This window comes from Lonchura striata, chromosome 2 (assembly GCF_046129695.1).
Source record: "Lonchura striata isolate bLonStr1 chromosome 2, bLonStr1.mat, whole genome shotgun sequence".
NCBI lineage: Eukaryota > Metazoa > Chordata > Aves > Passeriformes > Estrildidae > Lonchura > Lonchura striata.
Window position 1 is genome coordinate 35,054,950 of NC_134604.1, and position 18,011 is coordinate 35,072,960.

The 18,011-nt window shown below is 44.9% G+C and overlaps 3 protein-coding genes across 19 annotated transcripts in view; 2 read left to right on the forward strand and 1 right to left on the reverse strand.

Moving 5' to 3' along the window:
- Positions 1-272: 272 nt before the first annotated feature.
- Positions 273-9,345, forward strand: CREBZF (CREB/ATF bZIP transcription factor). 3 transcript variants are annotated; one of them, XR_013339463.1, is made up of 4 exons: positions 273-1,222; positions 1,879-1,956; positions 3,306-3,376; positions 6,788-9,345. XR_013339463.1 is itself a non-coding variant. In XM_031506256.2 (3 exons), the coding sequence occupies exons 1-2, from the start codon at positions 273-275 to the stop codon at positions 1,925-1,927; spliced, it is 999 nt and encodes a 332-aa protein (XP_031362116.2). In that variant the 3' UTR covers positions 1,928-1,956; positions 3,306-4,326. The 3 variants fall into 3 exon arrangements, 1 of the variants encoding a protein (XP_031362116.2); XR_013339464.1 differs by lacking the exon at positions 6,788-9,345 and having other exon boundaries at positions 273-1,304; positions 3,306-4,326; XM_031506256.2 differs by lacking the exon at positions 6,788-9,345 and having other exon boundaries at positions 3,306-4,326.
- On the reverse strand, positions 8,380-13,900 carry LOC110473577 (transmembrane protein 126A). Of its 4 annotated transcripts, none has more exons than XM_077781315.1 (6): positions 13,793-13,900; positions 12,802-12,954; positions 11,960-12,084; positions 9,950-10,143; positions 9,228-9,342; positions 8,380-8,642 (listed from the first exon to the last, which is right to left on the reverse strand). In XM_077781315.1, the coding sequence occupies exons 3-6, from the start codon at positions 12,073-12,075 to the stop codon at positions 8,438-8,440; spliced, it is 630 nt and encodes a 209-aa protein (XP_077637441.1). In that variant the 5' UTR covers positions 12,076-12,084; positions 12,802-12,954; positions 13,793-13,900; the 3' UTR covers positions 8,380-8,437. The 4 variants fall into 4 exon arrangements, with proteins under 4 accessions (XP_077637441.1, XP_077637443.1, XP_021391896.3 ...); XM_077781317.1 differs by lacking the exon at positions 13,793-13,900 and adding an exon at positions 13,440-13,670; XM_021536221.3 differs by lacking the exon at positions 12,802-12,954.
- An 87-nt stretch (positions 13,901-13,987) lies between these two features.
- The window catches only part of DLG2 (discs large MAGUK scaffold protein 2), a 989,662-nt gene continuing 985,638 nt past the window's right edge, over positions 13,988-18,011 (forward strand). For 11 of the 12 annotated variants that reach the window (XM_031505123.2, XM_031505124.2, XM_031505125.2 and 8 more), the window contains exons 1-2: positions 13,988-14,113; positions 14,703-15,779. In XM_031505123.2, the coding sequence (XP_031360983.1) occupies positions 15,761-15,779 (19 nt within the window). In that variant the 5' untranslated portion in view covers positions 13,988-14,113; positions 14,703-15,760. The remainder of the gene's footprint in view (positions 14,114-14,702; positions 15,780-18,011) is intronic. The other variant, XM_077781318.1, reaches the window with a different exon arrangement.

An 18,011-nucleotide genomic window follows, 5' to 3' on the forward strand; every position in this document is an offset into this window, starting at 1 on the left:
TCGCTGGCTGCTCCCTGTTTCTCGGGTCTCTGTCTGAAAGTACACAAAGCTCGCCCGCCACGGAGCGCCCCGTCTCAAGGCAATGTTTACACCTCCCACCCTCGGTAAGCGCTCCCGCCCACGCCCACCCGCCGCTCTCCCGCGCGCGGGCGCAGTCGCGAGGCGCCCCCCCGCGCGCAGCTCCCGGCAGGCCCCGCGGCGGCAGCGCCGGGCCGCAGCCTCGCGCCGCCGCCGCCCTCGCTCGCGCCGCGCCGCCGGGCGCTGCCCGCGCCATGCGCCACAGCCTCACGCAGCTGCTGGCGGCCTCGGCCGGCGGGGCCAGCCCCTCGGCCGGCGGGGCCAGCCCCTCGGGCGCCGTCTGGCCGCTGGCCGCAGCGGGGCAGGCCCCGAGAGGCCGCGATGGCGGCGGGGAAGGGGACCCGGGCCCCGCGCGGCCCAAAGCGCAGCCGCCGCCGCGGCGGGAGCCCCCGGGCGCCTCCGAGCCGCGGCGGCAGGACAAGGAGGCCGAGGCGCCCGGCGGCCCGCTGGAGGTGTGGGAGCAAGAGGACTGGTTCCCGGGGCTGGAGCTGGGAGACCTGCTGGAGGCCGCCCGGCCGGACTGGGACCTGGACGCGGAGCTGAGCGACTGCTTCTGTGGGGACCCGGAGCCGCCGCCCGCGCCGGGCCGGGGCCCGCGGCCGGCGGCGCCCGGGCGGAGGAGCGGCGGGGCCGGCAGTCGGCTGAAGGCGGCGGCGGCGGCGCGGCTGAACCGGCTGAAGAAGAAGCAGTATGTGCTGGGGCTGGAGAGCCGCCTGCAGGGCCTGGCTGCCGAGAACCGGCAGCTGCGGGACCGCAACCGCGGCCTGAGCCGCCGCCTGCGAGAGCTGGAGCGGGAGAGCAGCTACCTGCGGGCTGTGCTGGCCAACCAGAGCGCGCTGGGGCAGCTCCTGAGCCGCCTGGCCGGGACCCGCGCCGGCGGGCTGCAGCTCGGCACCAGCCTCTTCAGGGACACGGGCGGCCCCCGCCGCCAGCACCAGCACCTCCAGCCCGCCGGCGAGAGCAGCGACCACGACTACGCCCTGCCCAGCTCCCGGCCCCGCGGGCTGGAGGAGGCGGCGGCGGTGACTGGGACGGAGGAGGAGTGGGCGGCCCCCGGCGGGATCTGCCTGCACGTGGACCGGGATCAGGTGTCGGTGGAGTTCTGCTCCATCTGTGCTCGGCGGGCAGCGGCCTCCTTCAAAATGTAGGGTCAAGTACCTGCTGCAAGTACTCGTGGGGTTCTCACCCGTAAGGGCCTCGCGTCGCGGCGGAGGAAGCAGGCGATGGTGCGGAGGAAAAGAATCCATACAGTGGTGATGGGGTGGTATTGGGGGAGATGCAAAGGAGGGGAACCTGGCGCTTACTTAAGTGGCCAGGGTAACAGAAATTCTCTCGAACGGCACGTTGGGAGCCAGACGGTGGCCTCGGTTTAAGGTCCTGTAAATCTGGCGTGTGGACGGTAGTGGTGTGAGCCTGTTTGGCGATGGGAGTCGCGCAGAGCTGTGTGCAGCAGTGCGACGGTGGTCGTGCAGACTGACGCGCGTGGTGCACACGCGGAGGTGCCGCCAGAGCCGTTCGCAGCACTTGGGTGAAAAGATCATGCCGACTTGATGCATGAAGGTGCGCTCGGCTCCGCTTCGCAGTAAAGATAATGCTGACTACCCGGTCTTGAGTCAGATAATGTCTAGCCTGCTTATCCTGAGGAGCCGAAAATGCTTGCTTAGAAAACCAAACAAAACCTCCATTATGACATCGTCACTGGACAGACTTAAGAAAATAGTAATGATCGGCAAAAGAAAGCATGCATATAAAATTGTACTGCATCTCAGTTATACATTACTATTAAAACCTCTCTGACAGTTTCTCTTTTAGGTGGTTGCCCTGCCAGGCTCCGTTGTGTAGGGGTTAAAGAACAGTCGTTTTCCACCTCGCAACCTGGTAAGGATCAATATATTCCCATAATGTGGTATCAGACAGCTTGCTTTGCTTATCCCAGTCTCTTGTAATGACTGGTTCAGAAAATTATTTCTTTGGTCCTTGGCCTACTCTGCCAAAATGTTTCTAGCTCCGGATGATAATTTATAGTGAAGGCTACAATTGCATCATTCTCGTTAGCTGTTTTCCTGTTTTCATTTTTGAAACAACTACATTGGCTACATACTAGCCAATACAGGGGCTACATTTTGAATTTTAAAAAACTGCTCATGCATTTGAAATAGAAATTTCCTATTAAACCAAGTATCTGATGAGCAGAAAAAGGAAAATATGCTAATAAGGGGGATGTGACACTTATAGCCTTTTATTACAGGAGACTGTCCCAAAAGTCTAAGTGAATTGCTTTTTGAATGAAAAAAGAAAATTAATTGATGACCTGTTGGTTTAAAATGCTGTCTAGTGTTAGTGATGCACGGTACCATTCAAAAGCCCTTCTCTAGCTTGCTCTAATTAATGATGCAGAGTTTTACCTGATGAAACAGCCTGAGCACTGGTTAAATCACTGCAGAGGAATCCTCACATAGAGGAGTTGCTCTTGCATGGACCTCTAAGGAGAATTAGGTGTGAAGAATCAGTGCATCGAAGTACCTCATTACTTTCCCACAAGTAAATACCTGTGCCATGCGCACTGAAATTCCTATGTTACTTCAGAGTAGCTTTTAAATTTTAAAAATATTGCATGTATATGCATGTATATGCATAACTCTACTGTAGAGTTGTTAATTTAGCCTCTTACAGTATCCAGAAATCTATAACCTGATATAATTAAGCACAGTGTGGAGATGAGCAAATATGTATCTTGAGACTAATGATAACGAAAAGTGCTTCATAATTGCTTCTGAGATAGGAGGACAAATAGTTTGACAAAAAAATAGTGTGTGTTTTCTTGTAGTAGTCAGTGTTTCTCCCTATCACAAAAGATGAGTGGGTTCTTTTTTCAGTTGTATTAAAATGTTTAGGTTGTTTAAGTGTGTGTCAGTTGGGGGAAGAAGAATTATGAAAATGATATGTAAAGTGAGGTTTCACAAAGAATACTTTTCTAAAACAGTTTCATTTATTATTTTTTTTAAATTATGCTATTTAATGTTTCTGAAGTCTTGTTTCTTAAAGCCTTAAATTTTGTGTTTAAGGCTAGGTAAATGAAAGCATTTTCTCCCAGTCATTTGCTTTATTGGTGCTAGACTCTGTCACGTGTTCATCAGTAGAAAAGGAGTTTGATTTTTCTTTGTGAAACATCACTGTGTGATAAAGTATATGTGTATTTAGCATCCTTGTTTTTCTTTATGCTAAAGTGGATTCAGCTGTGTTGGGGCAGAAGAGACGGGACCAGCTGCTGGCCACATTTCCTGCTTTATTTTAAAAGGTAGTATAAGAAATGAGAATAAAGAGGTAACAGGGCTTTTGCTGTCTTTGGTTAAAAAAAAAGTTGAATGCTGGGATTATTTACTGTCATCCAAGATGTTTTTTTTTTAAAAGGCAATAGTCTGTCAAACAGGTTGTACTCCACTGTATGCAGAATTCCATCTGTTCAGGGGATATTGCCAGCACAAAAGAGACTTAGTGGAATATGTGTGACCTTACACCTCTGTGGTGGCATCAACAGGGCTGTTCAAAGTTTCAGTCTTAACTTGGGTAACTCTGCTGTAACTGATGGCTTGTACCAGTGCACGGGAGTCAGAGTTAACCACCAGGACCTGCACTGACTGATATGCAAAATGGAAGTAATTTAGATTCAACCTAATCCCAACCTGCCTAGCTCAGACTTCATGAACGTGGTTTATTTTTCAGTTTAACGTGCTTGAGGAAAAGAGAAACACTAATGTAGCAAGCATGGGATGTTCCAGTGGTATTTTTACAGTTACTTCAGTGTAGGAGTGTTTTTTAAGTTAAGTATGCATTCTTTCTTGTCGCATCACTGCTGAATGGCAGGGTCAGGGACAGTTCTTCTGGCCTCTGCTGTGAACCTGCACAATGCTCTATGTGACACGACCTGTGGCTGTGTCTGAGAGCAGCTGATTTTCTGACATGCAAAATGATGTGTTGTGGTACAAGAACAAGGTCAAGTCCCAAGAAAGTCAGTGGCTGCAGGCATTTCTAGTGCCTACTGAATCATATTTAAACCAAATAGAAGGGAGGAAGTTATTTCAAACTAACCAACTGTACTATCTGTATGGTGTATTATTAATGTAGCTTTTTGAAGTGAAAGCCTTGAAATGACTTAATACTTGAAAATATATTGTAAATGTTTCTTTGTAATTATGTGCCATTCAGATAAGAATACAATATAATAAAATCAGACTTGTTGATCTTTCAGTTTATGGGCTCAAATGTTTTTTCATCTTTTCGTGAATGACTTGGTTCATTAAACAAAGTGGTAAAATAGAAAGGGGAAAATGTTGCTATCTCTGGGTCATCAGGTGGAAAACAAGATGTAATGGATCAGGGTATGCAGGAGAAATGCTCTTGCTCTTCTGTCTTTAAAGGTAATTCTATGGTGAGGACAACACAAAGGTGTTATTCCTTGAACTACAGATAAAGCTGTACTTCTGAGAATTAGCACTTCTTGTATTTCATAGTTGTTCTTAATTTTTTTGTTAATATGGATAGATTTTATCAATATACCACGGAGGAGTAAAATACTTATATAAACCCTTCTATGGTTTATTACCATCTTCTTCCTTTTTGTTTTATTTTAGGCTCTGAAGTTTCGTGACTGGTTAATTATGTGATGTTGAATCACAATCTTTGATCAGATTGTTATTTCCATACTAAACACTGCAGTGAGTGTTAAAAACAAAAGGTTTGGTAGTGCTGAAAGGACAGAACATTTTCATGGCTCTGGATTGGGCCATGTACTATCTGTTCAGATTTCTGTTCATCTTTATTTGTAGAGGACAGTTTAAAACATTGCACTGGCTTTCTAGCATGAGGGATTCTAGTGCAGCTTGATAAAAAGAAGCATTTCACAAAAAATACTGTATAAAAATATAAAAGCAAACTCTCATGCTCTGCCTTTTTGGCCTCTAGCTGTAGAAATAATCAGCACTGAAACGTGTTTGGTAAATTGTATGTACTATGGAACCAAGTGCTGCCAGTGTTCAGCTGCACAGCTATGCTACCTGCATTTACCTTTTTTTTCCTCAACAGAGGAAGAAGAGACTATTTAGTGTCTAAATAAGAAACAATTTCATGCTCAGTTCTCCTTTAGTCCTTGGAGTTTGATCCTGGTGCTGTGACTTTTGGTAGTGTTCTAAATTAACTTGTTTCCTCTGAAGAGCTTTGCAGCATCTGGGGGTTAAAAACAAATTGTTGCTTCTGTAATCTGTAGCTGCCTGGAGAGATGATATCAAAGGAAATGCAGGGAGCCATGTCCAGCACTTGGCATTTCAGATTTCTCACGCCATTTGTCAAAATTGTAATCAGGTTTCCCTGTGAAACACAGGAATCTTTGGCAAAATTCACATTTACTGATTTTTAAAATGCTGTGTTTTCTAGAGTTTGCAGTTAGGGAGGTTTTCTGCTGGAATCAGCAATATTGTGATTATAGGGCTGTATTACTCACTATTAGTTACACTGTAAAATGTCTGAAGGATATGTTATGTATGGGAGCTGTTCAAATGGACTCTGTTTAAAGAACACCCTGTGCAAAATTGCACATTTCCAGCTGCTGATTCTACATTTTTCCACCCAGTTTAAGTGGGATATGCAGATGTGGAGAAATAGCTGTGTGCTCATTAGCAAGAGGATGCCAAGGGCAGGACTTGCACATATACCAGGAAGATTTGCAGGAGAAGTAGAATACATTGTAATGTTGAGACAGCATTTAGAATGGTTCATCTACAAGAAAAAAAGGGGAGCTTTATTACTATTTCTGTTGGCTCTTTTGTGTAGCTATTCTTGGCCTTCTTTTGGCCATAGTGACTTGGAGTAGCCTGAAGTCCTTTCTCTGGGATCTGTAGCCTGTGCCTGGCTTGTTTCAGTTAGGATCCAACTAACGCCTGTTCTCACTCAGTGTTTGTGGGCAGTTTATTGCTGTTGTCAGAGGCCAAGGACTGGTTCTTGGGGATTGCAGGAGGTAGGTCATATCCTGTGTATGAAACAGGGAAGGGAAGGAACATTCCCAGATTCCCGTGTAGGCACTCCTCCACACACATGCATGCCAGAACTGGGATAGTGTCTTGGTGTCCTGTGGAATTCTGAAACAATTTCAGACTCTATTGGTTGACTTCTGAGAATACTTCTTCCCCTCAATACTTTGAGAAGTACAGAGGGTGTAACTGAAGTTTCCTTGTTCACAAACACACCACCTTTCTAATCTCAGGAGTGTTCAGCTGACCTTTGATGTGACTAGTGCTGAACATGTGAAGCACATGCCTGCAATTTGTGTGTTTATCAATTATGCTGGAAACCAATATCAGTCTTTGCAACTTAGTAAAATGTTGGGAATGCAACTTTTCTTTTTAATATATAATCTTCACCTTTCACTTTAAGAAAGGAGCATCTAAAGGATGTGGTTTGTCCAGGTCAGGCCACTGAACATCAGAATGTGCATTTTGATGGCCGAGGAAAATTATCACTTCAATTTATACCAAAATGAAAGTAGTATGTGGAAGATCCTTTTGAATATCACCCTTTAATAAGCACTGGAATCTGTTTTTACAGTATTTTAACTATATAATGTTAAACACTTGCAATAATCACTGAGCCAATCACTGTCATTCTTCAAGACACTATTGCACAATAACACCTTTATTTTATGTTTTTATTATCACAGGTAAGTGGTTCTGTTGGTTAAAGTCTGATGGCTCCAGAGATATGACAATTCACTGTCATGTAAAATACTTGGTCCATGGGAATCTCCAGTCGGGGTGATTAAGGTAAGGCCAAGCTGCCTGGGTGCAGAACAGGATGGGAACACCAGTGTGACACAGCAACACTTTGAGTCAAGGAAAACTAAATGATCTCTACTAACCACAACGAAGTTTGTATTGCTGCTTCCCTGTACAAATCAGGCTGCTGCTCCTGTGTATAGATAATGTGTCATGTTCCTGCTCTAATGACCCATTTTTAAGGAAAAAGTAGGTAAAGATGATGAAACTCCTTCAATATATTTTCATCAGCATTACAGCATAAATTTTAACCCCTTTCAATTACAGGTCTCAATGCCGAATTCTTAATTCTCGTTAATATTTTCATGTGCATGGAATAAATATGTCCATGTGCAGCTCAGGGGATGCTAGAATTTTATTGAAGTGACTGTTGACCAGTAGCTGTAGAGCTTTTACAATTACAGAACCATTTAGGTTTGGAACAGACCCCCCAGGATCCGTGAGTCCAGCCCTTCACCCATCACCAGCTCCTCGACCAGACCATGGCACCAAGTGCCACTTCCAGTGGTTTTTTGAACACCTCCAGGGATGGGGACTCCTGCCACCTCCTGGGCAGTCCATTCCAGTGCTTAATAAGCCCTTCTGCAATGAAATGCCTCCAACCTGAAACTCTCCTAGCACCGTTTGAGGCTGTTTCTTCCTGTCCTTCGCTTGTCTGGGAGAAGCCAGCCCCTGCCTATGGCGAATATTGCTTCTGTAGAATTCCTGATTTAGCTCTCAAACTGCAGAGTACACCTCATGCAGTAGGAGAGCTGCAATTTATATTGCTGTAAAACATACAGCCACCAATGTGAAGACACACTGACATATAAAGGCATTACTCTGGACCACTGATCTGAGACATAGCTGAGATATCCCAGTAATGGCACCAGCCCTCAAAAGCCTCTCAACACAGCCCCTTCCTTCAGGAAAGACTTAATTTCAAGGCAAAACGGTTACAAGGCCAAAGGCTGGGTTTTTTATATGCTAGGAAGCCTGACAGGACTATGGCTGTTGACTGCGTTCTGATAGAAGTGTTCTCTACAGTGTGACCCATCTAATGCTGTAAAAGGGGTAATTTGTGATAGAAGTTTTGTGCTAGCAGAATGGAGAAAAATACTCGGATTTTGAGTAGATCTCTAGTAAAACCTTGCCTTAATCTTCCCCCTTTTGGTTGTGGGGTGTTTTTGTTTGTTTTTTTGGGGTTTTTGTGTGCATGTTTTTTTAAAAAAACAAATCTGTATTGTTTACATTATGAAGGAAAAAAACCTCTTTTTCAAGAATACTCCTTTTTTACAGCTTCTAAAAGTTGTAGCATCACCTCAGAACCAAACATTAAGCAGGCACTATAAATGTTTCTTGCCTTCCATTTCCAAAGCAACCCTGTTATTCAGGTATATACACTAGACTGGGCATAATGGAAAGTTTAACCTGCATTTAAGTTCAAAACTTAAAGCCAGCGCAGAGACTGTTTTTGTATTAAAAAGACACAGCAACATTTCTTTTTCTTGTTTATTATGGTTACTTATCCAAGGCAATTGAGAAGTTGCTTTATTTCATTCAGGTAGCTCTTCAGGATCCCTCCTACTGTTCATCTGCAGCAGCATTTTGATATAAATTCCATGCTCTTTAGTGGCAAGATATAATCCAGTCAGAGCCTGTACCAGTATACCCACACTCATCTTTCTGAAGACAGGCTGAGAAGTTGTGAGCCAGTAGCGTAACAGGTTTTCTTTCCCTGGCAAGGGAGTTGACATATACCTAAACAACAGAAACAGTGGTAGAAACTTTTTTTTCCATGCAAGTGTCAAGATTTAACATAAATATTTATATAGATAGTGATTTTCTCTTCCTTCTCCTATGTTAAATACACTTGGTGGTACTGAGCTCTCTGCACAAATGCTTTAAACCATCCTGACCATGTCCTAGGTTTCACCAAGCCTCGCCCTGCCCTTGCTGTGCTCTGAACTACACAGAGGGACGCCTGTCAGGGACTTTGGCTGCTGGGCACTACCCAGGGTCAAAGAGGTCTCTTGGCTGTCCAGCCACCTTCAGTGGTGGCAGGATGACAGCACACACCCAGGCACACCTGGGAGACTTGGAAGGCTCCTGCTACACAAGGGCTTCCCAATGGATCACTTTGCAGATCTTATTTCACTTTGGTGTGGCTCTTGAAAACTTCATTTTGTAATTAGATGACCTTAATGTATATCTCCTTCCACACGCTAAATGTCTACAAGAAGACAAGTGTGCACAGATCAAATATCTACAACATTTACACTGAGAGCTGAACATTTAACTCATAAATACATTTCAATCAATACACTGCAGGTAAGTAAGACGTACCTGGCTGCAAGGCTCGCATTCAAGGGGATAGCCAGGAAAATGGGATAGAAGCCACCCACAACAGCACCTACTAATCCTCCTCTGATCACAGCACAGACCTCACAGTTAAGCTGACCTGCGTGGCAAACCACATTTCACTGCCAAGATCCATACATGCTCCACCACAACAATTTATAAGCTGCATGCAGCAATCTGAAAAGAGGCTCTTGACAGAAACTTCCAAACTGTACAGGTATGCAAAAAATTATAAAGAGGACTCTTCTTTAAAAAAACAACAACAAAAAAACCCCAAACCAAAACAATAACAAAACCAGTCCCAAAACAGAAACTGAGACAAAACCAGAAACAATCACTTGCACTGCAACCCATGAGGAATTTATCATTTGAATGCTGACCTTCAAATGAAATTGTACGGATGGGGGGAAATTGAACTGCTTTGTTGCAGTCACTTTTGCATGACTTTGAGTGAAAAATGCTGAAAGTAATGTGTCAAAGAATCTTTTTAGAAATAGATATAAACATATGTATGTCCTTTCCCACTCCACTTTGAGAACTCACTGCTGTCCAATGCATTGTTTTTCAAACTCTGCTTTACAAACTGAGTTTTTTCAAGACCACAACAGTTTAAGAGCACTGCTCTGCAGTGAGAAAAACCTCCTCTAGTGTTACAGAAGGCAAAGTCCTTTCAAAAGGGAAAAAAAATGGAATAAAGAGGTTTTTACCTGAAAATAAAGGGTCATGCACAAAAACTTCATAAATTGCTGCTGTTGAAAGAAATGGAATAACAGCCATTGGCATAGCAGACACCAGGGAAGCCTTTCTGACATGTAGGATGCTTCTGAAGAAATTATTTGCTACTAAGCCACATAAGCTTGAATTTGCAGCTAGGAAGAATTTTCCATGATTACAAAGGTTCCTGTCAAAGAGGGAAAGTCATTTCAGCAACTGAGAGCTGTAAAAAGTTTAGTTTAGTCAACAGTACAATTCTCTTCTGAAAATCCTGCAACAAGGGGTAAGAGACAATCTCTCAGTGGTGCAAAATGGAGTGTAACTATTTTCAAAAGCAGCCAGTGCCACATCCTTTGTTATATGCTACACACTTCAAGAGCGAAGTGACAAGTTGAAAAGCTGTTGCTATAATTTTTTCCTCCCATTATATAGTTGATGGAAACTTCATTAAAGCTCTCCTAATAAGCATGTTTCTAAGGATATTTTCTGAAAAGAAATGAGGAAATATATATACAATAAAAGATATAACTTTAAAAAGTCAAGTCAATCTACTTATAATTCTACATTTTAATATTTTGAGTAATATTAAGCACTGTGGAAAAGATTTCAGAGATGTACTTCCTAATCTCACAAAACTTAAAACATTTAATATGTCAGACATCAAGGACACCAACTATTTCTTGTTTTGAATAGGAAAATTCAAATTTTACCATTACAATCACAGGCAGTGAAACACAGGCAAACACAAGAATAAATATGGAGGGCTGAGATTAAAATTTTAGCAGCATTATTAGTACCCAAACCAGAGCAACTTTTAATGTACTCAGGACCAGCAGAATCTACTACGGATACATTGCACAAAAGAAAAGGAAAGGAGGATGGAAGAGTTGGGGTTTGTGGTTTTTTGTTTGTTTGAGCTCCCTAGTTTTAAAAACAAGTGCTTGGGTAAACAGGAACTCTCAGTTTGACTGCAGCATGCTTGCTTTTCCTTTCCAGACATCAGTGAGCCCTTGTTTGGATACAAGCTGCAAGTCCTGCCAGTGACTGGCAGCTACTTCTTTCCAAGGCCCAGCAATCCATAAGTCTAGAGTTTATATCCAGACATTATCTGGATATTAACAGACATCTATTACCACATCACTACTGAGTATCAGCCTCCCCTGCTCTCCTGGGGACGGAGGAGTTTGGGAGGCTGAGGGCAGCAGATCCTACACAAAGTTGCAGCCTTTGCTTTCTCACCTGTGTGGGGAGGCCCTGTGTTACTACCAGCAGTTTGTTTAGCCAGCAATTTAGTCCTATTAAAAAAATGTAAATAAAAGAAGCTTCTGATTACTCTTATTTCTAAAAAATTTATACAAGCTGATACACGCATACAAATGGCTCCTAACAGAAGCAGCTCAGGTCCAGTTAGGTTTTGCAGTGGCATGCAGTATCACAAACCAAAAGGTCATTTGTGAGGCCCAGAAGGCATTTAGCTGGCTTTGTGCTGTACAGAATCCTGCTGGTGAGCCTGCAGGACTCCAGCTGACTCCTCCACCACCACCTGGACACCTTAGTCTCGCCTTCCTGAAACAGGGAGCGGTGCAGAACGAAATGCAGAAACCAGCAGCTTGATGCTCACTCGGTTCTGGCCCCAGGCCAGCCCTGCTGGACACAAGATGACTCCAGCAGAAACACATTTCCGTTTCCTAGAAAATGTTCTAGCTCTAGCACAGGACCGTGAGAATGCTCAGAGCCAGTCAGAACAGATCAGCCATTGCAGAACCCTCAGCACTGGGGAGCACATGCCAGAAACCAGCTGAGCAGGACCACAGCCAACACTGAAATAACCATATTAAAAACACAAAACAAATTTTCTGTTCTGGACAATAACAAGAATCTTCACAATTCACTTATTTTGTGACTGCAAGGAAAATTTGTAATACAAGAATAAAGAAAAAGAAAAGCCTCCAAAACTTGAAATGTTTGATGCACTTATCTTCATTTATTTTACCAGCACTTACTGATCTGCTTTAGGAAGCTCGTTGAACATCTTCTGTATGATTTCCATCCGCTTAAATCTTTCCAAAATTAGTCTCTGCTGTGGAGAATCTAGTTCAAGAAACTCTCTTCCTGTCATCTTGAAGTCCTGGATCATAACGGAAAAAAATCCCAAATGTAATCAAAGTTACATAGCCCCAGTATGAATCAAGTAAACATTTAGACTATTTGCCACAAATGCTTTCTCTATTTTGCATGGCAATACTGTAGGTTTAAATTGACTTAACTGTCAAACAGAACTGTAAGAAAAAACCCCAACCAAATAAATCCATACTTTGTAGACATAAATCAGAAAGCATACAGTTGCAGTGAGTTTGTGTGGCAAGGTTTTGGTAGCAGGGGGGATGAAAGAGTGGCTTCTGAGATGCCAGGAGCTCCCCCATGACTGATGGTCTGTTCCAGCTGGCTCCAAAACAGACTTGCTGCTGGCCAAGTCTAAGCCCAGCCACTATTGGTGGTGTGTGAGGGAAAGTTAAGAAAGGGCAAAAACTGCTGCAAATCAGTAGGTGGAAAAAAGGAGTAAGAACACATGAGAGGAACAGCCCTGCAGACCCCCAGGTCAGTGCAGAAGGAGGAGCAGGAGGTGGTCCACATGCTGGAGGTGAGATCCTCCTGCAGCCCATGGTGAGGCAGCTGTGCCCCTGCAGCCATGGAGGTCCATGATGGAGCAGAGATCAGCCTGCAGCCCCTGGAGGATCCCATGCCAGAGCAGGTGGGTGCTCGAAAGAGGCCATGATCCCGTGGGAGACCTGTGCTGGAGCAGGCTCCTGGTAGGATATGTGGCCACATGGGGAGAGGAGCCCACCTGTGAGCCCAGTGGAACAGCCACTGCTGCTGAAGGACTGACCCCTGTGGAATGGACCCACACTGGAGGAGTTCACAGAGAAGTGCAGCCTGTGGGAAGGACTCCTGTTGGGGAAGTTTGTGGAGAACTGTCTCCCATGGAAGGGACCACATACTGGAAAAGGAAAAGAGTGCAGGGAGGAAAGAATGGTAGAGACAACACGTGATGAACTTTATACAACCCCCATTCCCTGTCTCCCTGCACTTCTAAGAGGGAGGAGGACATAGAGAAGAATAGGAGTGAAGGGAGAGTGGAGGGAATTATAAATAAAAAGAAATTATTTGGCTTTATTTCTCATTACCTTATTCTGATTTGATTGACAGTATATTAAATTTCCCCAAAGTTTACTGTTTTGACTGTAATGGTAACTGGTGAGCGATCTCCCCATCCCTACCACACCCCCTTGGCTTTTATTCATACCTTCTCCCTGTCCTGTTGAGGGGGCAGAAAGTGCTAAGAGCATCTTGGCGGCCACCTGAGGCCAACCCTTCACAACAGCTCTTGATTACACTTGGAGTTGAGTGATTCAATTGCCTCTTTTCTCACACGTTTCACTGCAGAGGAAATTCCCCCAGATTTCCTTTGCCAATCATGCGTACCTTAAGCAGCTATTACAACGTGAAGGCTGTGTCCTAAGCCGTGCTTCGGCTCGGGATGCAGGAGCCGAGGGGACAGGATCTGGCCGGGATCGCTCCCGGCCGCCCGAGGGGGGTTCCCAACCCCGTGCTCTGGGATCCCGCAGGCAGCACGTCACGGCGCTGAAGGCACCCTCCCTCCCCGAGCCGTGCACACACGTCTCTCCCCAGGCCTTGCTGGAGCCCCGGGGCCCGGCTCAGGGCAGCATCCTCACGCCGGGGGCTGCGGCTCGGCCCCGCTCTCCGAGCCCTCCGCCAGCAGCCGCCGTCCCGCCCCGCGCTGACCCCGCCGGCCTCCCCGCCGCGTCAGGCCCGACCTTGAGCCGCACGGACGGACACGGCCGCTCCCGCCGCCTACAAATGGCTCCTCCCACCGCACGAGCTTCCCGTGGGCGCCGCCATCTTGCTCGCTCACATGACCCGGGGCCATCAGAGGCCGCCTGCGATTGGGCCGGCGGCCGGCGGCCCAGCATGGCGGCCGCCGATTGGCCGCGGGCCGGCGGGCGGGGCGCGGAGCTGGTTGCCGGGGCGGCGGATGGCGGCGGCTCCTCGATGGCGGCGGGGCTGAGCGCGGATCCTGCACCGGCGGCCGGGACGCGGGGACTCCCCCTTCGGTGCGGGGAGGCCCAGTCCTCGGGGTAACCCGCTGACCCCCTCCCCTCAGCCCGTGCTCCTTCCCCGCCTGCCCCCTCAGCCCTCGCTACGCCCGCTGCCTTCCCTCCGCTGCCCCTTCCCCGCCGCCGGCTCCGTTGTGCTCCCCGCGTCCCGCCCCTTGGAGCGCCCCTCGCCCCGGCTGCCTCTCGCTTCGCCCCACCTCCAACCCCTCCCTCGTCCCCTCAGCTCCTGCCCCTCGCTTGTCCGTCGGCAATCCTGGGGGAATTATCCTCGTGCTTAAGACCAGCGTGGCTCCGCCGGTCCAGTTCCCCCAGGCAGGCAGCCCTGTGTGCCTCGTTTCCCTTTGCGTTCGAGAGAGCCGGGGCAGGAGCGGGGAGGGGATGGAGGGGGCAGCCCCGAGTCCCGGCCCGCGAGATGCGGGACGAGCAGTCCCCGGTGCGAGCCGGTCCCGTCTCGCCGGGAGGGCGATGCGCAGCCCGGCCATGGGCACCGCCGCTGCCCGGCCCCGCGCCGGCGGGAGCGCTCGGAGCCTGCCCGCCTTTCTCAGGCTTTCCCTTAACGAGTAGACGAGGAAAATCTATCCCCTTTCTGTTTCTCTTCTTGTTTTTCCAGAAAAAGGGGGAGAGAGAGAGAGGCTGATACTGAAGCCAACCAGCTGCACGTCTGAGTGGGAAACTCCGGACTGATCTCATGGCTTGCTTTTTATTTCGTTAATACTTCACTATCTCTGAAAATGAATCTTTTGTGAAGCTCTTCTCCTAACTCCCCTTATTCCTCTTTCACGAGGTGGCTGCTGCGGTGCAAGGGAAGGAATGGCATGAAGTAAATGACTCCAGTACAAAGCAATCTGCTTTGCCCAAATGCCCAGTGGGCAGCACTGTCACTTTAATAATTCCAGGTCAAGGGATTGCTTTCCTCGTTTTCAATCCTCTCTTTTAATACATGGGAGGATCAGAGGGACATTAAAGACCGTAAGGCTGGGTGGCTTGCTGATAATAAAAATGAAAGTGTCTGCCCAGTGACTTCTGTTGGGTAAGAGGGTGATATTTGAAGGCTCTTGTCTGGTGAGGAAAAAGGGATCTTTTCAGTCTGCTGTGTAGTCACCTAATACATAGCTAGCAAAATTAATTCAAGAAGTGAAAGAGCTTACTGAGGCGCTTTGGATTGTTTCTGTCTTCCTCCTTATTTGGATTACTTGGGCGATTTTGTCCTGCAAATAATATGTTTTTGAGCATGTACAGGTGGAGTATTGAGACAGCTGCCTAGAGATGGACTGTGCCTTAATTGTATTGCATAAAATCTTTTAATTTTCAAACCTTGCTGCCAGAAGAGGAGTTATAATAAGGTTTTATATTGCCAAGGAACGTTTGCTCTTGTATTTTTATAGAATCAAATATATTTTAAAGAAATTGAAAGCATCTCTTAAAAAAGAATCAAAAAGCTTCTTTTTCTCCCCCTTTTTTTTCCTTATTTGTGGAGAGCATCACAAGTCCAACCCAAGGGAACAGCAAGTATTCACAGAAATGAAGATTGAAGCTGCATTTCCTTACTGAACTGTAAAAGTGTTCTGCAATAGATAGTCAGTTCCTGACCTTGCAGAGTGTTCCAGTAGTACTTCGTTAGTACCTGTAAATAAGTGCTTGCCACCAGATTCAGAAGTAGGAAGAAGAATGCCAGTCAAGAAGAAAGGTGGGCTATGAAGCTTCATATCTCATATCGTGTCTTCATTGTGTTAGATTGTCGATTTCTAATACTTAACAATTTCAAATTAAAAATGCTTTAATGGGGAATGGAAATTGTTTTTCTTTTGCATTGAAAATGGGAGAAAAATCTGTGCAGTTACAATAATAATTTTTAAAAGTAATCTTATGCTGTGTTTTATGATTTACATCAAATTTGGCCTCAAATGTTTTTTTTTTGTAAAGATCAGCTGTCTGATATTTTGAACAGACACCAAGAGCAAAGCTTGATGTTTAATTTTGTGAGAAACCTCTCTTACAAACGCTAATAAATTTGAAAACCGTAGTTTAATCTGTTATCTATTTGTGACACGTTTGGCAGATAAACATCAGCTGTCAATAGCAGCATAAATAAATAACAAAGTTTCAAGGCTGATTTTAAAAACAAGTTAGGAGAGCTGTGTTTTGAAAGTGATTTGAACATGTTTTTTTTTTTTTTTTTAATGTGATTTTAATTAGCTTGAATTTCCATGCTTTAGTGCAATATAAAACTACTGTCTCTAAGGCTGTAGTATGGCAGCATTTAAGAAAAGACAAACAGCCTTACATTTGGCCTCTTCTCACCCCAAATTTGTGTTTGCAGCTTTGGAAAATGTGACTCCCAGTGTTCAAACAACAATTGGGAAGTATATGAAGGCAAATTCTTACTCTGAAAACACTTGCAGACCTTAGGTTATTTCTGGTTTCTTGCAAATTGGACACTGATTTAAAATTTCTGAATTTGCTAATAGAGTAAGGGTCATAGGAACCTTTTTTTATTCTGCTCATCTATACAGATGTGCCTGTGTCGTCTAATATATCCCTGGATCTGATGATACAAAATATGGGGGAAGGGGCAAAAAGTGAATGTTACAAACAGACATGAGGATGTAATCGATGTGACTTTGGATTCCCTTCCATATAGGAATAATCCTTCATTAGTTGTAAGTTAACATTTGCTATATAAATAACGATAAAACACACAGATTGCTAGAATTATTTTCATGAAAAAAAACAATAAATGGGATTTTGTGATTGTGTTTTAAAAAAATGACAGTGTAGAAATGAAATTTGAAACCTGAAATATTTTAATGAATGGCCTTGTCATTCATGGAATCGCTTGCCATTATGTATAGCAAAGGTGGAGATGTGTGGAGGAGTTCCATTCTTAATAATTCATCCTGCTGTGCTGTAAGAGTGTCACCCTGATGTACTGCAGAGGCTTCTCTATCCTACATGTTCCTATCCTACAGAAGGAAAACTGAGGCTTTTCATTATTTAAGTTTTAATCCTGATTTAAGTGATTTGCACTAAGGATGTTTCTGTGCCAGATGTTCACCTGTAATTCAGTTTCTGAATACTTTCTGCAGGACTTCAGGGGTGAAATCTTACAGGCTTCTTTGTGCAGAAGTGAGATTGACAATCACAGCAGTCCCTTCTGGCATTAAAAATCTCTGGTTTTCCTGTTTGTTTCCAGGCAGTTGGGGTCAGTCTTAGTGTACACCAAGGCTTGACTTTATTCTTTGGTGTTAAAAGGATGTGTGTTTTGACAACATTAAAATATAAAGTCAAGAGACCCAAATGTCCCCCTTGAAATGCTTTAAATTGCCACATCAATCAGTGTATTGAAGTTGCCAGTGTGAATGTATTTGATTATTAAATGGGTATTGTTAAGAATGTATGTAAGCTTGTAAATTGCAGGATTAAAAATTTTGGTGAATCAGCAACTTCATTGTGATTTTGAGAGACTTAATTTGTCTAATTCATGCAAAAGACTTTAACTTTCTAAATGTAATTAAAAGCATGCTGGCAACTCAAAATATTCTACCTATAACTATTCTAATTTTTAAAAAGATTGCTATTTTTTCAAGTAATGCCTGTTAATTCTATGAATGTTAGGGAGATTGAGGGGATTCTTCCATGTTTGGTTTTTGTTTTTTTTTTCCCATTTATTTAGTTTATAATTTTGACAGCAGTTTGTGGCTAACTAGTTTAGTATTTCTAATAATGACTTATTTTCCTTTGCTGGAGAAAATTTGAGAGTTCATGTCTACTGTTCTTCCCATTGAAGGCATCTGCAGAAATCTCAGTGGGATACTCTGTTGTAGGCTGTGAAGAAGTATTTCAGTATCAGCATTGAGGACAGGATTATCCCTTTCCTTGTCAGCACTTTTTTCTGCATTGCTATTTTGGATTTGATTAA

Excerpts from the sequence above, each read along its gene's own strand:
- CREBZF (XM_031506256.2), top strand. The coding sequence starts at position 273 with ATGCGCCACAGCCTCACGCAGCTGCTGGCGGCCTCGGCCGGCGGGGCC. Across the intron at positions 1,223-1,878 it reads GCAGCGGCCTCCTTCAAAAT|TTTCTCTTTTAGGTGGTTGC; the intron begins GTAGGGTCAAGT and ends CCTCTCTGACAG.
- LOC110473577 (XM_021536221.3), bottom strand. The coding sequence starts at position 12,075 with ATGACAGGAAGAGAGTTTCTTGAACTAGATTCTCCACAGCAGAGACTA. Across the intron at positions 10,144-11,959 it reads GAGCTTCCTAAAGCAGATCA|GAACCTTTGTAATCATGGAA; the intron begins GTAAGTGCTGGT and ends CCTCTTTGACAG. Across the intron at positions 8,643-9,227 it reads AATGCGAGCCTTGCAGCCAG|GTATATGTCAACTCCCTTGC; the intron begins GTACGTCTTACT and ends TCTGTTGTTTAG.